This window comes from Megalobrama amblycephala, linkage group LG1, assembly GCF_018812025.1.
Source record: "Megalobrama amblycephala isolate DHTTF-2021 linkage group LG1, ASM1881202v1, whole genome shotgun sequence".
NCBI classification, from domain to species: domain Eukaryota; kingdom Metazoa; phylum Chordata; class Actinopteri; order Cypriniformes; family Xenocyprididae; genus Megalobrama; species Megalobrama amblycephala.
The window spans coordinates 5989118-6010436 of record NC_063044.1 but is presented as its reverse complement, the minus strand read 5'-3'; the positions used below and the strand labels follow the sequence as shown (position 1 = coordinate 6010436).

The window sequence follows — 21319 nt, the reverse complement described above, 5'->3', positions numbered from 1 at the left end:
ATTTCACTTCCGGTAGTTTAATGGGCTGAGTAAATTACACACACTGGGAGGCAAAAGCACTAGTTCCTATTACAGTTTAGTGTAGAGCGCAAGATGATCTTCCTCAAGGGGCGCTTGACGGATCACAACGCCGAATCCCCTATTGAGACACATTACAATCTCAGAATGTTTCATGTGTTACTGGAGATATTTTCACAATATAAAGTATAATCGTTTAATTAAAATTAGTACAACTATACAAGCCTGACATGCTAATCGAAATTCTCCATCTGAATCCTCTATAAACTCATTTAAAGGACAAGCCAGATTAGTAATCACAAACAACTGTGATTGGTGCATCCTGACCAGCGCTGAGAAAAGTAACGCGTGTTACGTGACAACGACGTGTAAAGTGAAAGTAAACGGCGTTTAAAATGAAACTCCTTTTTAAAATAGTTATCTAATGTCCTGCAATACATTTTACAACGTTTAATTAGATTTTGGTATGATGTGTGCTGTGTAGGTTGATATTCTTTGTTCTAAATAAATAAATAAAAATAAATGAACAGAAAAACAAGCAAGCAATTAAATTCATTCGCATTATATTTATAAATTTCGCAGGACTGAACCCATGACCTTGTTGTTGCCAGCGTCATGCTCTACAGTTTGAGCTAAAAAAAAATGTAAATCAAGTATTTAAAAAAAAATAATACTACTACTACTATTATTATTATTATTATTATTATTATTATTATTATATTAAAGTCCGGATAAGGTACAATATTAGCTGCCAGACTAAAAACAAACAAACAAAAAAAATATATATTTTTTTTTGTTACATGTTTTCAGAGCTTTTGTATGTAATTCGCATTACATTTATATTTTTCCATTTCGCAGGATTGAACTTATGACCTCGTTGCTGCTAGTCATGCTCTACTATACTACTAATAATAATAATATTAATTATTATTATATTAAAGTCCGATTGGGTTACAATATTAGCTGCCAGACTAAAATAAAAATAAAATACATACATTTTTTGTTACATGTTTTCAGAGCTTTTATATTTGTAATTTGTTCCAAAAGCTTTACTCATAATTTAAAGTGATTTATAAAATGGAAAAAAATGTTTTGCAAAGAGCCCACTTCTTCTTATGTATATGATATTTTCCTAATAAAACAAATAATTGCAGAATGTAGCTATTGTTCGAATTATCGCTCCTGACCAATTAGAGACAACTTCCACTCTTTAAGCCCCGCCCATTTCAGTACATCACTTCTCCACGCTACTTGCCGCTCTAGCCTGTAATTTCTACTTCTATGAGGAAGATGTCACTTCCGCTAGGTTAATGGGCAGAGGAGAGGAAGCTACGAGAGGCCTGCACGGAAAGAGCGATCCCGCTAACCCAAGGAGTGGCTCTGTCAGAGTTTTGAGGGCTCAAATTAAAGCACCGAGTCCCCCACAGCGCTACCACCACCCGAGCCGTGAAGAATAGGGTCCCGACATATTTTTAAGACCGCTGTTTTGTGGACCTTCTCTCTGTTTCGCAGTAGTTTCACGGTCTGTCTCTCTGTATCCGGGCAGCGTCAGTTCCAGTCTCGCGCTAGATCAACAATAATAACAAGTGTCCCGGAGCCCGAACCGGGGGTCCACCGGGCGTGTGCGGCACAGTGATGCAGGGGTTCGGTGCTTCCAGAAGGTGAAACACAAAGGCCCCAGAGGAAGCATGAGCGAGCAGATCCAGATTCATCTCATATTATAGCCGCGTAGAAGCTCAGCCCGGGCATGGTGAGTCAATATTAAAGCATATATACATGTATAACACACTAACTTGTTTTATTTTATCCATAATTTATCTTATGCAATCGAAAATAGTGAACTTTCTGTATATCTGCACCAGTGCCTGGAGGCTGCGTTGCTTTTAAAGCGCCTTTGTTTATCTCTAAATGATCATATGACATTGTGTTTGAAGCATTGATTTAATTTAAGCACCTGTCAAAAACACTGAGTGTAATTATGTGTGTGTTTCCTTAATATGATGTCTTATGGTAAACAGACATAGCAGTCTTAGATCTGTCAGATAAGAAGGCACATCAAATGCATAAGCTGTTCTGTCATTAAAGGATGATACCAGGTGATATATTCACACACAAATGAAGCTCCTGTGTGTTGCATGTAACGGTGTCCCTTTGAGTTAATGACAGTCTGAACGGCAGGAGGAAATCAAAGGCATTCTTCTGCTGCTGTGACGTCACTGTGGAGCAACACGCAACATGTTGTGACTCATACAAAGAATTCAGAACCCCGAGCATCATCATCATCATCAGCCCACTTCCTGTGTTCTCTTCCACTCTTCTTTGCTTTTCACTGCACATTCTCACACTTTTAATGTGAGATGAGTATTTTGAGGCTGAAAAAAAGGAACTTGTCGAGAAAAAGCAACTTGATGTGTCATGCTTAGACTTTAAGGGTTAATGCAGAACTAAAAATTGAAAACATACTTTACTCATTCTCATGATGGTCCAAATATATATTTTGAAGAAAATATACACTGCCCTCCAAAAGTTAGGAAACGCCCTAGAAAAGGACAATATTGGGATGAATCCTTTTTAATTTGTGATTTTGCACTGATAAGGGACAACACAAACTACAAAAACATAGTTTATTACATAAACAGTTTATACATAGAAAAAACTTACATTTTCGATTTATCAAAATATCCACCATTCGCAGCTATCTGACCTAAACTGGGTTCTTATTGGTTCGTTGTATTCTAAACTTAATTGGCAATCAATTGTTGAAGCTATTAAGTTGTGCTGACCCAAAAATCAATACAAACCTGGGCCAAGTTTAAACCAGTAACCAGGCATCACAGCTGGCACAGCTTTGACATGTATATATTGCCATTATTATGTAATCAAAATGAAAATTATTATTGCTGGTCTTCAATGATAATGTCAAGTTACTCTAATGTATTTGCACCAAAAAATGATTAGGATTTATGCTGATATCGTCCAAAACCACACTTTGCCTTTCACCCCAAAACAACATTGTATTAACAACAAAACAACACAGAGACTTAAAAAAAAAAATCAGTCATACATGACATGAGGGTAATTAAAGGCATAATATGTAAGATTTTTGGACTAAAATATCCAAAACCAGTAGAACAGTGTTATTATGTTTTGCTGACTTGTGTACTTACAATATCCCAAATGTTTCCAAGAATGTTTAAATCCAGGGAAATAAGTAATTTTAACCAGCATACGGACCGTGTTTGTGCGTCGCCTATCAATGTCATCATACCTGCGTTATACTTGATTTCCGGTTTTATTTTGTAGAAACCATGGAAGCACCAAAGACGTTCTAATATATTATGTTTTATTAGACATGTGAGTAACTGTTTGGATACATTCATCAACAGATAACTCATCATGTTATATAGCTCAACACAGGAAGTCTTATTGTTTAAAGGTACCGTATGTAATAATTTTGTCCGCTAGAGGTCGCTAGAAGCCTATTCAAAACAAAGGCGTAGCTTGATGACGCCAAGTTTGAGTGTGAAATCTTGGGACGTGGTCTCCACCTGAATGGACGGTGCAAAAGAATAGGGATAGGACTCGGGAAGAAATCATATTCATGAATTAGATTGTTAAGGTTACTGTAGTATGAAGCAGAGCAGGACTGAGTGTTGTGGAGCTGAACGAGGACGCTGGAGCGATTGCGCAACACACGCCTCACGAGCAGCAGAACTTTTATTATGACACATTCGCCGGCGCTGCTTCTGCTTTTCCAGTCATGAGTATGAGGTAACGCAGCACTGTTTATCATATTAGATACATTTGAGTGTGTTGAAAATGATGTTATAACGTTACTCTGTGCGTTCGCTTGGCGGCTGCTGTGAGACACTGTTACACACTGCAGTAAGATAGATCGATTTTAGAATATCATATTAAATGCTGGATGGCTTGTGTTGATAAATGGCATGCAATTCATTTAAAAACGTATTGTATGATGGAGAAAATTCTGTATTACTATTAAAATAAAGCAGCATCTGATTATGTTGTTAGCTACTTGACAAAATAGTGTTTTTCTCTGAGGCATGGTAAAGCATGGTACTCGCAAAAAATCTAGAAAATTGATTTAAACAAGACTAAACGTGTTGAGCTATATAACAACAATTCGTTTTCTGTCTATAAATATATCAAAACAGTTGTTCCCTTGTCTATTAAAACATGTAAATATTAAAGCGTCTTTGGTGTTTCCATGGTTTCTACAAAATAAAACCGGAAACCGAGGGTAACGCGGGTATGACACAATTGACAGGCGACTCCTCACACGTCCCGGAGCCTTGGTTAAAATTTCAATTTTCTCACGATTTACAAATAGTTGCAAACATTTATATATTATATTTTAAGTACTCAAGTGAACAAAATATATAATACTGGCATAGTGGTTTTGGGATATTTTACTGCAAAAATATTACATAATGCACCTTTAAATCTTGTTTTCTTGATTTACCTCGAGTACCATGTTTTACCGTGACTAATGTTGATCTAGCTTACTACAGTGTGTAACAAGTGTCTCATAGTAGCCGCCGAGTGAACACAGAGTAGCATTATAACAACTTTCAACACACAAATGTGTCTAATATGATAAACAGTGCTGCGTTACCCCACATACACTCGACGAGAAGAAGCGGAAGCGGTGACTGTGGCATAATAAAAGTATCGCTGCTCTCGAGACATGTGTTGCACTCATCTCTCATTAGCAATCGTTCCAGCGGCTTCGTTCTGCTCCAACACCCTGCTTCATACTACAGTAATGTTAATTATTTTCCACCGGCTGTAGACGTGAAGACAACCCCTCCCATGATTTGTGATATCAAGGCGTCATCAAGCTACACCTTTGTTTTGAATAAGCGACCTCTAGTGGCGAAAATTACATATTGTGCCTTTATTGACAAACTTGATTATTGAGTGAACGGTCCCTTTTATAAGTAAAAGATGAGCTGTTAACATCTCCACACAACATAAACAAGTTACAACAACAACAACAGCAGCATAAATAAAGCCAGCAAACCATAAAAGTCCATTATTCATGCTGCAATGCATTCTGGGAGCTTGCAAATCAGTTGTGAATACATTTGAGGAATATATTGGTTAGTCTATAATGGGACTTTATATATATTGGCAGTTAAAATCCTTGTATTCTGGATTTACAGTTCATATATGCGATAGAGATGTGTTTGATGCGTTGTATGGTTGCATTAAAAGTTCAGACCGAAATGCCTTATCTTGTCACATCTCATCTTTCTCTTCTGCCCTTCCCCCCACCTCTGTCTATCTCTCTTCTGCAGGCGTCAGAGGAGTCCTCCTTACGGGCTCTGGAGAGTCTTATGACAGAGTTTTTTCACAGCTGCACCACCAATGACCGCAAGAGAGAGATCGGTGAGCATATGCCTGGCACATACTCTGGCCTTCACACTCTTATCACTTCCTGATTTGCAGAGTCATCGTTTGTGCTGTACTAATCTAAATACGCAGTCACTTGTTTATATCATTAGACGTCTTATTTTCTCTTCTGAAATGAAAGCGTACTGAAATGTTAATGTGATTACCTACATTCACTTCAATGATGACTGTTTGGTGTTCGACAAATTGTGAGGTGTGATGTGCTAGAAGTATGATAGTTGCTGTTAAATCTAAATGGCAGGACGAGTAACGACAAGTATAAAATGTGATAAAGTCTGTCAAACTCGGCACTGTTTCTGTCTGTGTGTAGCACCTACCGCTCTGCAGAACTGTTTGAAGTAGCGCAGTGTTCGAAATGAGCAGCTGAAGTTTATTTTGAACAATATTCTTGATCATTTTAGTCTGACCTGAACAGTTAGAGCGGGACATTTCAGCTCTATTTATTGTAATCGCTCATTTCATATGCAAAGAAGTCCTTTACATAAAAGTTTTTAAAAGAAGCTTTTCTGCTTTTTTACATGTTCAACTTTCTTTAGTGTGTGCAAAAGTTCTGCAAAGATACAAAGTCACTCCAGAGGGAGTTATTCTCTATATCAGTAACACTGTTTTCTTCTGGGAACAAACACGTCACAATATTCCTCATTTAAATAATTCCTGCCCAAGACGTCTGCAAAATAAAGGGGCGGGGCGTGGTTGAGTTAGTTATAGTAGTGTGTTTAAAGGTCCCGTTTTTCGTGTTTTTTTGAAGCATTGATTGTGTTTATAGTGTGCAATATAACATGTGTTCATGTTTCGCGTGTAAAAAAACACAGTATTTTTCACATAATTTACTTATCTGTATACCGCTGTTTCCACTGTCATAAAAACGGGCTGATGACTTCCTTGTTCTATGAAGTCCCTCCTTCAGAAATACGCAACGAGTTCTGATTGTGCCAGAGGTTCCTGTGTTGTGATTCGACAGCAGTTTAGCGCATCTTGCCCGGAAAAGTCACGCCTCTTACCATAACGTGGAGATGCACGCGCTCAGTGTTATTGTAAACATGTCTTTAATTTTACCCTATCAATTTGAGCCGGAATCAGACCCGGTGATTGGACTGCGGGATGAAAACAACAGCGTTTCGACGACATGGCGACAAACACACTCTACAAACGCAACTCTTGTGTATTCCTGTGGGCGGAGGTTAGTCAAAAAACTGTTTTAGTGACGTCATTAAAGAAGGAAGTAGAGGGATGTAGTCCAAACTGGCCGTTCGATGTAGGCGACTTCTGTTAAATAAAATATCTCGCTTGGCATTGAACTTTGAGCTTTAAAATTTTACAGATTTTATTTATACTCTAACAACAACATTACACACTAACTAAAGTTTGAAACATGGGATCACGAAGAACGGGACCTTTAAACTCGCGGTTTTGATAAGGGGCGTGACATTTTTCTAACATGCTTGAAGCAGTTGACCAATCACAGCACACTGGTCCAGCCGACCAATCAGAGCACGTTGAGCTTCTCAGAAGGAGGAGCTTCATAGAGACTAAACAGAGCGATACTGACAGACTGGGAAGAGAGGTGCTGCAACAATGTCACATATGTGAAAAATAATGTGTTTTTGAACATTCAAGCTTGAAAACCTATTCTAGTAGACACTAAAATCAAGACTTTGAAAAACGGGCATAAGAAGTCTCCTATAAAGGCACAGCAGCACAGAAATGGCATCTAACGCTTATGTTCCTTTTATTGTAAGTCGCTTTAGGTCAAAGCTTCAGCTGAATGCAATGGAAAATGCTCATGAAAAACTAAATTCTGACTGTTTTGATGCAACAAAGAGTTTAAAACTATATAAGGGAACCTTTAATAAAAAAAATAATTATCATGCGACCCCTTTAAGGTGAGGAATGTGTCTTAAAAACTGTTATTTTGTGGGTGGAGACCACATTCGTGACATTTATACTTTCTCTTGACTTTTGTAAAATGCTTGGTATTTGGGTTTGTTTGGGAGCATTTGGCCAGAGATTTAGTCCAAATCCTGTGCCAAACATGGTGCTTTGAAACTCAGGACATGTACTTCAATGTACATTTCTCAGCTGTGATACTTTTGGAGAAAGTAACTCTTTGGGAAACTGGTCAAGCTAAATTGATGACTTGTGAATCAGACCCAGAATAAGTCACACATTGCACACCGGAAATGTTCAGTTTCTAAGTCTAGGGTTGATGGTATGTAAGAGCTCAACACATGATGGCTCATGTTATATTATTTTACTTTTTTGTAAATGTATTAGTGATTTTTCTCTTAGGAACAGTCCACTGAAATATGATAACAATTTGAAATGGCTTGATTTGTCAATTTCTACTTTAGACTTGACACCATAATTATAAATTTAGTCCATAATGCAATTCTAAAAATAGTCAAATGTGAAGTGAATGAGATTTTTACTGAAGCTTTTTATCACATTAATTCATGTGGAAGTCAAGTGTGCTTGTTGTCTTTTGTAGAGCCTACATCTATACAAACTTTCACACTGATTCACACCATGTTTTCAGACACAACCAAATGTTAAAAACTATCAGATGCGGTTCAGTTTCTCAGTTCCTAATTGCCATGAAGTGTTAAAAATATTGTCATAACAAATATCTGCCATATTTAATGGACGGAAGCGTAGTGCTGGTAGTGTCGGTGTTTAAGGGTTCACTTCTAAGGGAACACAACACGCATATTGATTTAAAAAAAGTTTGGATAAATGCATCTGTCAAAGTAATGTAAGTAATGAAGTTGCTCTTCCTAACAAAACATACTCTGCTGGTTTTTGAAATGCTGCTCTATGTTGGTGTGCAACAAAGCAATGTTTTCTTTTTCATGCAAATATGCAAAACTCTGTGTACAAGGAGCATTTGTTAAAGGGATAGTTCACCCAAAAATTAAAAAATTCTATCATTTATTCACCCTCAAGTTGTTTAAAAATATTCATTTTTGGGTGAACTATTCCTTTAACTTTGAATTGGAAGTGAAGCGCTCCAGTTGTGGGACCAGCCTTCATTTAAACTTTACAGAAGATGTTCCTGTGTCTGTGTGGGAGTATCTTGTATAAGCCCTTTTCATTGCATTTGAGTGAAAATGCTTGTTCATCTCCCCAGGAAGCTTCTGATGAGTGTTTGTTTGGTGTTAATGGCAACAAACCCGACTAAACATTTTGACTAAACATTTGAATGACTTCCACTATTTGCTTTGTTTCAATTAGGTAGGAATGTGTTTTGTAATGACTGTTTTGTGGTGGTGTTAATTGCAGAAGAGCTGCTGAACAGTTTCGCGGAGCAGCCCGGCTCATGGAGGCACTGCCTCTACTTCCTCTCTAACAGCAGAAATGAATATGTCATGATGTACAGCCTTACTGTGTTTGAGGTAAGATTAACCCTTCAGTTCATTATCTTTATCTTATGTAGATTAATTTCATGTAAATTGCTACGTCCATGTTGAAGTCGTACACTAATGTTCAAAAGTTAGGAGTTGGTACAATTTTTTGATTGGTTTTTTTCCCCCTCTTCTGCTCACCAAGGCTGCATTTATTTAATGAAAAATACAGTAAAAACAATAATATTGTGAAATATTATAACAATTTAAAATAACTGCTTTCTATTTGAATATATTTTAAAATATAATTTATTCCTGTGATCAAAGCTGAATCTTCAGTGTCACATGATCCTTCAGAAATCACTCTAATATGTGACCCTGGACCACAAAACCAGCCATAAGGGTATTTTTTTTTATTTTTAAATTGAGATTTATACATCATCTGAAAGCTGAATAAATAAGCTTTCCATTGATGTATGGTTTATGATAGGACAATATTTGGCTGAGATACAAATATTTGAAAATCTGGAATCTGAGGGTGCAAAAAAAATCAAAATACTGAGATAATCGCCTTTAAAGTTGTCCACATGAAGTCCTTAGCAATGCATATCCACTCACAAATATAAATTTTTTTTATATTTACGGTAGGAAATGTTCAAAATATCTTCATGGAACATGATCTTTACTTAATATCCTCATGATTTTTGGCATAAAAGAAAAATCGATCATTTTGACCCATACAATGTATTGTTGGCTATTGCTACAAATATACCTGTGCGACGTATGACTGGTTTTGTGGTCCAGGGTCACATATATTTAAAGATTGATTTGATGAAGAAAAATTTCTGATTATTATCAGTGTTGAAAACAGTTGTGCTGTCTAAAATATTTTTATATTTATATATAGTTTAAAAGCATTTTTCTGAAATAGAAATCTTTTCTAACATTATAAATGTCTTATTTCACTAGCAATAAAAAAAAAAAAAGAGATTAATTTATCCTTTAGGATTTTTAACTTTTAAACATTCTTGGAAGCATTTGGGATAATGTAAGTACACAAGTCAACAAAATATATAACACTGTTCTAGTGGTTTTCAGATATTTTAATACAAAAAATATTACATATTGTGCCTTTAAGGGGAATTGGCATGATAATTTTACAATGCAAATAAACACACCTTAATGGTACTAAAATAGGCTTAATTTAAAATACAACTTCTTTTGATTTTAGGGTGAAATATGATCTGGATTCTCCCTGAAATACATTCAATATATGAGCACATGCATCGTCTGCTGTGTTTAAGATATGAGATGTGACAATCAATTTGTTGGCCCTCTCTGCAGAATCTCGTGAACAAGATGTGGGTTGGTGTAGCCAGTGAGGACAAAGCAGAACTTCGTAGCTGCTTGCCTAAGCTTCTGCTATCCCAGCATGCACTGCTGCCCTTCTTCATCAGAAACAAACTCTGTAAAGTCATCGTTGACATTGGACGCCAGGACTGGCCCATGTTCTACCATGACTTCTTCAGCAACACCTTACAGGTACTTGTTATTCTTTATTATTTACTGCTGTTACTATTAAATAATATTAAAATAACCTGAACGGGCTCCATCTTTTGTGGTTTGTGTTGTAGTTAGTGCAGTCGCCGTCTCTAGCGCCGCTGGGTTTGGTTCTGCTCAAGATGACCTCAGAAGAGCTGGTCTGTCCCAGAGAAGACCTGAGCGTCGCTCGTAAAGAGGAGCTGAAGAAACTCCTGCTGGATCAGATCCCCACCGTACTGAACCTCCTGACTGGTGAGACGCTCGTAACTCATTAATTGAAAGTATATGCGGGTGTAACTGTTTGTTAAACACTGGAGCCTGTATATGTGCTCCGATTAGGCTTGCAGTTTCATTTTTAACGACTCTCTTTTTCTTGCAGGTATTCTGGAGACAGTATGGGATAAACACAGTGTTACAGTCACCACTCCCCCTCCATCCCCCACATCAAGAGAGTCAGGTGAGCTTCTCTTTTGCCCTATGCTGTTGAAAAGTCCTGATTATGAACTCATGTCCAAGTGCTTTAACAGAAAGAATAGGATTGAAGGAGACTGTCTGTTTCTTGGGGAAATCTTATTAAAGTCAATTTAATTTTGAATAAATTTTTATCATATAAACATTCATTACGTTATCTAAACAGTCAGCTTGCTCACTATTCAGGAATTTCAGTGTAATGTATGTTTTTTTTGCTGTGTATAAATTATAAAACATACAATATGCTTCAAATGGTTATTCATATATCTAAAAATACAGTACTTTTAACACAAGGCAAGACAGTGAAGCTGTTTGGGGGAAAAACTAAGAATACCAGTCAAAGCAGCAGTTGTTCTATGGCATGTCTAACTTGGAAACTCTAGTATCAAATTTTAGATCTGAGTTTCTTAGTAGTAAATATGGCTTGAGAGATCATTCATGCCCAATTTCTGACTAGGAATCTTGTATATACGATAATTCCGATAGCATGTGAAGGCAGCATTACTCAAAGTTCACTCAACTAACAATAGCAAAGCAAACAAAATGTGGGTCAACCACCGGCCATGTGAGTTGTCGATAGGGTGTGAGATTAATCGTAATTGATTTTCGATTTGGATTTTGGCTTCCAATGATTATGAAAACAAGATACTCATAGTAAAATGATTATTGTGCCGCATTTCTTCCTACTCTCTTTCCTTTCCTTCACATCGGTGCGCTTTCGTTCCTCCCTAAAAGTCCAAACTTAATATCCAAATCAGCTAAATAAGTGAGTGTTGTAAAATGTTGCTAAACTGCGGGATGTTTGTTATTAAACAGTGTTATTAAAATCGCATTAATCCCAAAAGAGAGACTGTTGCCCAGGTGGCTTTCTGTGTGCGCTCTGAGTTGGAGCCGAATGCAGATAAGCAAATGGGCTTTGGATACTCGCCTAAACGCGTACACACAAAAATGTCAAAATGCCTTTTTGGAGAGTATTCAAGAAAACACAGTGGGTTATGTCTGAAGAAAACGTAAAACAGTTAAGAAAGAAAACGCACATGTAACAGTATATTAGATCTGTGCATTAGCATTAGTTGACTTCAGAATTAAAATTTCTTGATAATTTACTCACTCCCGTGCCATCCAAGATGTTTGTCTGTCTGTCTTCATTCGAAAAGAATTTTAAGGGTTAGTTCACCCAAAAATGAAAATGTCATTTATTACTCACCCTCATGCCGTTCTACACCCGTAAGACCTTTGTTAATCTTCAGAATATAAATTAAGATATTTTTGTTGAAATCCGATGGCTCCGTGAGGCCTTCATAGGGAGCAATGGACACTTCCTCTCTCAAGATCCATAAATGTACTAAAAACATATTTAAATCAGTTCATGTGAGTACAGTGGTTCAATATTAATATTATAAAGTGACAAGAATATTTTTGGTGCGCTAAAAAAACTAAATAACATCTTATATAGTGATTGACGATTTCAAAACACTACGACTTTGTGCTCCGAACCGCTGATTCGACACGATGATTCATAACACTCCAAAGTTTCATTTCCAATTTTTGTTTTTTTTTTTGTTTTTGTTTGTTTGTTTTTTTTAGAAACTGACCGATCGTTTCAAATGACAAAGGAAAATCGCTCATATCGTGAAAAAACAGTTTGATCATATCACCAACCAATAATCCTGTTAAATAATCGTGATTTCAATATTGACCAAAAATAATCGTGATTGTGTGTTTTGCCATAATTGAGCAGCCCTAGTCATCAACCTGTACTGATAACCACAAAATGGTCCGTCACTAATTGAAGCATGCCAGTAAATGATTGTTTTATTCATTTGATTTCTTGTTCTGTAGGTGTTTTGGGGGGCAACAGCACACCAATGATCCTAGAAGCTGAAAGTGCCGCTCTGTGTCTGCTAGCGCTGGAATGTTTGGCTCATCTCTTTAGCTGGATCCCTCTCTCCTCTTCCATCACTCCATCCCTCCTCGCTTCTATTTTTCATTTCGCTCGCTTTGGGTGCCAGCAGCCAATCAAAACGAAACCTCTGCCCACTTCGAATGGAGACTCCGGCCCTGGAAGTCACCCAGCCAATGGCGGCGATGGACACGGCAGGACTGGTCAGATGGTGGGCCACGCCGATCGCGCCAGGCTGGGCGTCATGGCCATGAACTGTATTAACGAGTTAATGTGCAAAAACTGCGTCCCAGTGGACTTTGAGGAGTTTCTGCTACGCATGTTTCAACAGACGTTCTACCTACTTCAAAGACTCACAAATACACACTCGCACACCAACACGCACACTATCAAAAGCAGGTTGCAAGAATTAGATGAAAGGTAAGAGATATAGATACACTTGCTTCAAACATTTAACTCATTGATGCTGCTGCTTTTTAACCCTCTCCATCTGTCTGTCTCTCTCAGCTATGTGGAAAAGTTCACCGATTTCCTCAGGCTGTTTGTTAGTGTTCATCTGCGGAGGATTGAATCTAATGCCCAGTTTCCTCTAGTGGAATTTCTAGCTTTGCTCTTCAAATACACCTTTAACCAGGTAAAACACCTTCATTCAATGTTCCTGGAAGCATCAATTCTAACACACCATATTCATGTCTTATGCTCTTTCCTTTTTCTGTACTTAAATTACCCAAGCTTTCCTTGTTCCTCTCATTTTTGACACATTCTCCCTCCTTTTTTTTTGTTTTTGATCATAATTTAACACACATACTGGTTTGGGGGTATTTTCATTAATGGTATCCTGGTAATAGTTGAGTTTCTTTTTAAAAAGACTAGACTTTTTTCACTCTCCCCAGTGGCTGCATCGGTAATGTCATGTTCAGTATTAAACCACAAGATGTGCTTTATCATGACTAACATTGTTCGGTACATTTCATTGTGGTTTCTTTGGTAAATCACAGGCGCAGGCTTTGCAAACAGACTTACTGTAAGATATACAGTAATGCCACAACAAGTAACCCGGTTTAATTCTAATGCCTGATCTGTGGTATTGATAATTCATTTACAGTCAGGCATTCTTTGTCTCAAAATCGTCTATTGCTGTTTATGCGTCAGTAAATCAAGCCAGTTACTAAACGATCGATTTCACATTGATTAGTAACATGAAAATAATCTGTTATTTAAAAGGAACACTCCACTTTTTTTGAAAATAGGCTCATTTTCCAACTCTCCTAGAGTTAAACAGTTGAGTTTTACCATTTTTGAATCCATTCAGCCGATCTCCAGGTCTGGCACTACCACTTTTAGCATAGCTTAGCATAGTTCATTGAATCTGATTAGACCATTAGCATCTCACTCAAAAATGACCAAAGAGTTTCACTATTTTTCCTATTTAAAACTTGACTCTTCTGTAGTTACATTGTGTACTAAGACCGACGGAAAATAAGTTGTGATTTTCTAGGCCAGTATGGCTAGGAACTATATTCTCATTCTGGCGTAATAATCAAGGATCTTTGCTGTCGTACCATGGGTGCAGCAGGCGCAATGATATTACGCAGTGCCTGTGACCCCCTGTATCGGCCTAGAAAATCACAACTTTTCATTTTCCGTCAGTCTTAGTACACGATGTAACTACAGAAGAGTCAAGTTTTAAATAGGAAAAATATCGAGATATATTCGAGATGCTAACGGTCTAATCAGATTCAATGAACTATGCTAAGCTATGCTAAAAGTGGTACCGCCAGACCCGGAGATCGACTGAATGGAGTCGAAAAAAAGTGGAGTGTTCCTTTAATTTGTGATTTATATACAGAAAGCGATCAAAGAACATTCCCATTACAATTGTTGAAGCTGTCAATCACACAGCTTGAGTTTAACAGTGACTGGACTCTCTTGCCAAAACTCCCATTATAATCAATGATGCTGTCTACACTGCACAATAAATCTCTTATTTACAATGGGTTTGCTCTGTTAGTTATCATAAAAGCATTCGTGAGAGTGCAGAAATCCAGTTGAAATGAGATCGCTGCATTCATGTGCTCAACAGTCGTGTCTGACATTTACGACAATGCTTGCAACCTTTAATCCTTTAATGCGATGGGAGTAGATCTCAGTATAATGCTATAATCCAGACTTTTCACCATTCATTAATCTCGACAGCTGTAATAGTAAAAAACATTGTTAAAGTATTCGAGAGAGTTCCACATGCAATACTTCATATGCAAATTTCTTATGCAAAGATGTTAGCCAATCACAGCAGTGGGCGTTTACACTGAAGTTTCACAGCAGACACGCCCCTTAAAACAGGACGGCTAAATCAGGGAAGAAAATGGGCTTTTATTTAAAAGTTATGACAGGTTTTGATTTAAAAATCCTAACATTATAAGTAAACTTTAGGGAAACCTAAACTAAAAAATGCAATTCATGAGCACTTCAAATAGATGGTGTATCAGTTCTTAAACTTGAAATTTTTGTGCATCTCTTCATTTAAACGTCTGTTTAATTTGTTGTAGCCGAGTCACGAGGGTTACCTGGCCTGTCTTGACATCTGGAGTATATTCCTGGACTACCTGACCACCAAGATCAGAAGCCGATTGGCTGACAGAGACAGTGTCATTAACAGGTCTGTGGACTCAAATGAAATTGTGTGAATTGAGTTTGTTTTATATAGGTTGCTGAAGCATTGAATGTTGTCGTATTTCTGTGTCTGTGTGTGCCCAGGTATAAAGATGCTCTAGTTCTGCTGCTGCGTGAAGTTCTTAACAGGATCCAGTTCAGGCTAAACCAGAGTCAACTAGAAGAACTCGACGATGAGACCCTCGATGATGATGTAAGAGTCAAACACACACACATGGTTATAGTAGCTAAAGCATCATTTTTTTTTTTTGCTCAATTTTTGGAACTCTTTCCCTTGTGGTCTCTATAGCAACAGACAGAATGGCAGCGGTACCTGCGTCAGAGTTTGGAAGTGGTTGCCAGGGTGATGGAGCTGCTGCCGTCCCAGACCTTTTCTGTTCTGGTAGGTGTATATGAGTGGGTGAACATGCAACGCTCTCTCTTTCTTTGTACTGAAAAACAATCAACTCTTCATTGGCAATTCTAATAAGCGTTTAATATGGAAGCAAATCTGATTTAAGTGAGTCTCAGTGAAGCCCAAAGCGTTCATAGAGGACTTATAATTTTAAATCATGTTTTGCTGTAATCCACATGAGTATTAGAGCTGTCTGTAAACGTTTAATCAAATGAATTACAAAAGCCCAGTTTATTTATGTACATGATATGAATGCACAAATAAATATGTATAAATATTGGTTGATATAGCAATGGCTGTCCTTCCGTCCATCCATCCATCCATCTACCCATTTGTCCGTCCGTCCATTCCGTCCATCCATCATCCATTCATCAATCTACCCATTCATCCATCCATCCACCCATCCATCCACCCATCCATCCACCCATCCATCCACCCATCCATCCACCCATCCACCCATCCATCCATCCATCCATCCATCCATCCAGCCATCAATCTACCCATTTGTCCGTCCGTCCATCCATCTACCCATTTGTCCGTCCGTCCGTCCATCCATCTACCCATTTGTCCGTCCGTCCATCCATCTACCCATTTGTCCGTCCGTCCATTCCGTCCATCCATCATCCATTCATCAATCTACCCATCCATCCATCCATCCATCCATCCATCCATCCATCCATCCATCCATCCATCCAGCCATTTGTCTGTCCATCATCCATCCATCCATCAATCTACCCATTTGTCCGCCCGTCCTTGCATCCATCCATCCATCCATCCATCCATCCATCCATCCATCTACTCATTTGTCCGTCCATCCATCCATCCATCTACTCATTTGTCCGTCCATCCATCCATCCATCTACTCATTTGTCCGTCCGTCCATCCATCTACCCATTTGTCCGTCTGTCCGTCCGTCCATCCATCTACCCATTTGTCCATCCATTCCATCCATCCATCCATCTACTCATTTGTCCGTCCGTCCATCCATCCATCTACTCATTTGTCCGTCCATCCATCCATCCATCCATCTACTCATTTGTCCGTCCGTCCATCCATCCATCTACTCATTTGTCCATCCATTCCATCCATCCATCCATCCATCCATCCATCCATCCATCCATCCATCCATCCATCCATCTACTCATTTGTCCATCCATTCCATCCATCCATCCATCCATCCATCCATCCATCTACTCATTTGTCCGTCCGTCCATCCATCCATCTACTCATTTGTCCATCCATCCATCCATCCATCCATCCATCCATCTACTCATTTGTCCGTCCGTCCATCCATCCATCTACCCATTTGTCCGTCCGTCCATCCATCCATCTACCCATTTGTCCGTCCGTCCATCCATCCATCTACCCATTTGTCCATCTGTCCGTCCGTCCATCCATCCATCTACCCATTTGTCCGTCCATCCATCCGTCCATCCACACATTTGTCCATCCGTCCATCCATCCATCCACCCATTCGTCCATCCTTCCATCTGTCCATCCGTCCGTCCGTCTGTCTGTTCCATCCATCCAGTCGGTCCATCTATCTAACATTTTTCCCTTTATTAATGCCACTAAATTTGCATGTTAAATGACATCCATGATAAGTGTATAATGACTAAAGCATGTTTATGTGTGTGTGTTTAGTTTCCGGTGCTCCAGGAGGATCTGGACGTTTATCTTGGGCTGCAGCAGTATATCGTGAGATCAGGATCAAGTGAGTTTCTCTTCATGCAGTGTTTCCCTCAGGATTTTGGTAGACTGTGGTGGGTGGACATCTGTCCCTCTAGGGGTTTCCGGGGGCATGCCCCCCCGAATGAAAATTTGGTACATTTTAAATGTAAATGCATAAATCTGGTGCATTCTGAGAGCAGAATTAAGTGAGTAGATCAATGAAAAAATTTGTTCTCTTTTTTTTTTTTTTTGTTGTTGTGTGCATTGAAAAGTTCACGACCCAATGAGAAACCCAGTGTAGCCTATATCTACATCTAGCAGTTTATTGATCATAAGTTTATGCTCACTTTTACATTCCAGTTATATTGCGTGACGCCAATTTATAATCCCCGTGTCGTGCGATCTAACAGACACCCTGTAGCTAGTATGATGACATCGTTCAGAAACGGCAATAAACTCCAGCAAGATAAAGTCATTTTATGCAAATCCACAGCCCTTTATCTACATATCAAGTATTATAATGAAAATATATCATATTGGAGAGTTACCGTGCTGACTGTCGTTACCGAATGTGACACGCTGTTTGAGTGCTGAACAGATAATGATTGACAGCTGCAGCGGAGGGAAGACGAGTTTCCGCGAACGATGTATGTATTCTTCTGTCCCTCACATGAAGCTACGGAATGGCTTCAGACGAAAACTTAATTGGTGCTAGTCTATTTCTTTGGCTCTATGACTACCACTTTTGCTGTATAAAAGAGCACAAATATCAGACAGTTATTTAAATATCGCAAAAATTTTGAGACTGTGGCGGGACAAATTAGAATGTGGCGGGCCGCCAGTCTAGTTAAAGGAACACATTTTTTTATTTTTTTTTTGAAAATAGGCTCATTTTCCAACTCCCCTAGAGTTAAACAGTTGAGTTTCACCGTTTTCGAATCCATTCAGCCGATCTCCGGGTCTGGCGGTACCACTTTTAGCATAGCTTAGCATAGTTCATTGAATCTGATTAGACCGTTAGCATCTCGAATACTAAGACCGACGGAAAATAAAAAGTTGTGATTTTCTAGGCTGATATGGCTAGGAACTATACTCTCATTCCGGCGTAATAATCAAGGAACTTTGCTGCTGTACCATGGGTGCAGCAGGCGCAATGATATTAAGCAGCACCTGTGACCCCCTGCTTGCACAGGGAGCGTGCCTTGCAACCATGGAGACATTTGTGAGACGCTGTGTAATATCATTGCACCTGTTGCACCCATGGTACGACGGCAAAGTTCCTTGATTATTACGACGGAATGAGACTATAGTTCCTAGCCATATTGGCCTAGAAAATCACAACTTTTCATTTTCATTTTTTCATTTTTTATTTTCCGTCAGTCTTAGTACACGATTTAACTACAGAAGAGTCAAGTTTTAAATAGGTAAAATATCAAAACTCTTTGGTCATTTTTGAGCGAGATGCTAACGGTCTAATCAGATTCAATGAACTATGCTAAGCTATGCTAAAAGTGGTACCGCCAGACCCGGAGATCGGCTGAATGGATTTGAAAATGGTAAAATCAACTGTTTAACTCTAGGAGAGTTGGTAAATGAGCCTATTTTCAAAAAAAAGTGGAGTGTTCCTTTAATGTATGGGAAACATTGTCATGGTTTCTTTTCATATTTGGCAGTTTTATAGATAGTAGCTTTGTTCAAAACCTGTATCGCTGCACACCCAGATAATAACACTTTTTAGATGCAAATGCAGTTCCAAACAGAATTCTCAGATGCATTGTTTTGCCAAACTATTTGTCTTTAAAAATGCAGTCTCAGAATGCATTCCAACAACAAGGTCATTAAAAAATTCCATGCAAGATGATAACGTCATTTTCACTCATTATACAAATGTTACTATACGTCTTAATCAACTGAAGCATGAAGGGGAATTTGATGGAAATGTGATATCCTTGACAAATTTCCTTGTTCTTCAGGCTATACTGTTTGTTTTTCCTTTTGCTATCTGACTTCCTTCTATCAAATATCTTGTATAAATATTTTGCAACGATAGCATGGGGAATTTTATTTTTTGACCCGTGACTATAATAATCAGCCCACGTAAGCGGGCTTATTTGACTAAGAGTGTACAACTACAGAAAAGATGAAATATAAAGTAGGAAGTTCGACATGAACTGCAACACACCCACTCTACCATTCAAATGTTTAGGGTTGGTAAGATTAAAAAAAAAAAAAAAAAAAAAAAAATTAAATTAAGCTCTCCCAAGACTGCAAAGTACAGTAAATACAGTAGTAATCTGAAATAATTCTATTTAAAATATCTGTTTTCTTGAATATTGTAAAATGTAATTTATTCCTGTGATCAAAGCTTAATTTTCAGCATCATTACTCCAGTCTTCAGTGTCACATGATCCTTAAGAAATCACTCAGAAATGTTTCTTGATCATTATCATCAGTGTTGAAAACAGTTGTGCTGCTTCATATTTTTGTCTTTACTGATGCTTTCGGTCAATTGAATGCATTCTTGCTGAATAAAAGTATTAATTTAATCTTACTGACCCTAAACTTTTGAACCTTCTATTGGTTGCTTTAGCACTTACTCACTCAACCTATATTTATAGACTTGAGTACTTTAGCAGTATCTGGCCTTTTAATGTTCACCCTGATGGGTTTTTTTTGTGGTGGTCCTATTCTCATGTGGCTTGTGAGCTGTTGTCAGCTGTTGTTGAGTGGTTTTGCACTTCTCTCTCTCTCTCAGGTCGCAGGCTGAACATCACAGCGGAGGCCGACTGCAGAAGACTGCACTGCGCTCTCAGAGACCTGAGCTCTCTGCTGCAGGCCGTGGGACGCCTGGCCGAGTTCTTCACAGGGGACGTTTTCACCGGCCGCTTTAACGACGCTCTCGCCATCGTGCAGAGGTCAGTTCCTGATTCCCAATTCCTCATTTAGCAACAACACTACCTCCTTATGTGTGTACTTTAATGTCCTCTGTATTTTCTTGTTTTATGCTATGTTTTTATACACTAAATCATTAGTGGTCTTTGCTTCTATTGGTTTGGGATCATATGTCAGAGATTTATCATTAATTATGTGTTTTGCTGTGTTGTGTAGCATGCTTCACAGAGATATTTGATAACTTTTCTTTTTGCACTACACCAAAATTTAGTTTTTTTTTACACCTGGCATGAACTTTTACTTATTTTTTTTACAAAGTCTTGATTTTGTTTTTGGGCTCTACTAGAATAGGTTTTCATGCTTGAATGTTCAAAACACATTTTTCACACATTTGTCATTGTTGCAGCACCTCTTTTCCCAGTCTGTCAGTATCGCTCTGTTTAGTTCCTGTCTCTATGAAGCTTTGTAACTTTGCAGATCTTTCTCATGGCCAAACAGCAACATTACACACTAAAGAAAGTTGAACATGTAACAAAGCATAATAGGGCCCCTTGCTCAAAAAAACAAATCTTATCTTACTAAACAAATGATTACAAATTTTACTGTGTGAATTTGTGCAGACTGTCCAAATAAAAAAAAACTAAACCCCAAAGTAAACTAAAGTCATTTTTCAAAAAGCAAAGGTTTTGGTTTTACTTTCTCAAGTGGAATGTATTTCCCTGTTGACGCCTACGCTGTGTGTTAAAGTAATATGCAAATAAATATAATTTTGTCGAATGTAAATAACTGACTGCAGTATGCGATGTTTAATTCTTGCCAATCGTTTCTCTTCTCAGATTGGTGGAGGTGTCGTGTTACGGTTCTCAGATCAGCCTGTACGATGTAGAGATGGCTGTTCCTTCAGTGCTCAAACCAGATCTTATAGATGTGTAAGTAGTCATAAACACTCTTCAATGTGTTATTTGATGCCACATTCAC

General features: G+C 38.2%; 1 protein-coding gene across 1 annotated transcript in view; it reads left to right on the top strand.

Annotated features, from left to right (window-relative positions):
* The first annotated feature begins 1293 nt into the window (after window positions 1-1293).
* The window catches only part of xpo6 (exportin 6), a 30331-nt gene continuing 10305 nt past the window's right edge, over window positions 1294-21319 (top strand). The window contains exons 1-14 of the mRNA XM_048180984.1: window positions 1294-1768; window positions 5340-5430; window positions 8734-8846; window positions 10140-10337; window positions 10430-10589; window positions 10717-10794; window positions 12651-13131; window positions 13219-13345; window positions 15261-15370; window positions 15469-15577; window positions 15674-15766; window positions 17423-17492; window positions 20205-20364; window positions 21178-21270. Coding sequence (XP_048036941.1) covers window positions 1766-1768; window positions 5340-5430; window positions 8734-8846; window positions 10140-10337; window positions 10430-10589; window positions 10717-10794; window positions 12651-13131; window positions 13219-13345; window positions 15261-15370; window positions 15469-15577; window positions 15674-15766; window positions 17423-17492; window positions 20205-20364; window positions 21178-21270 — 1886 coding nt within the window. The 5' untranslated portion in view covers window positions 1294-1765. The remainder of the gene's footprint in view (window positions 1769-5339; window positions 5431-8733; window positions 8847-10139; window positions 10338-10429; window positions 10590-10716; window positions 10795-12650; window positions 13132-13218; window positions 13346-15260; window positions 15371-15468; window positions 15578-15673; window positions 15767-17422; window positions 17493-20204; window positions 20365-21177; window positions 21271-21319) is intronic.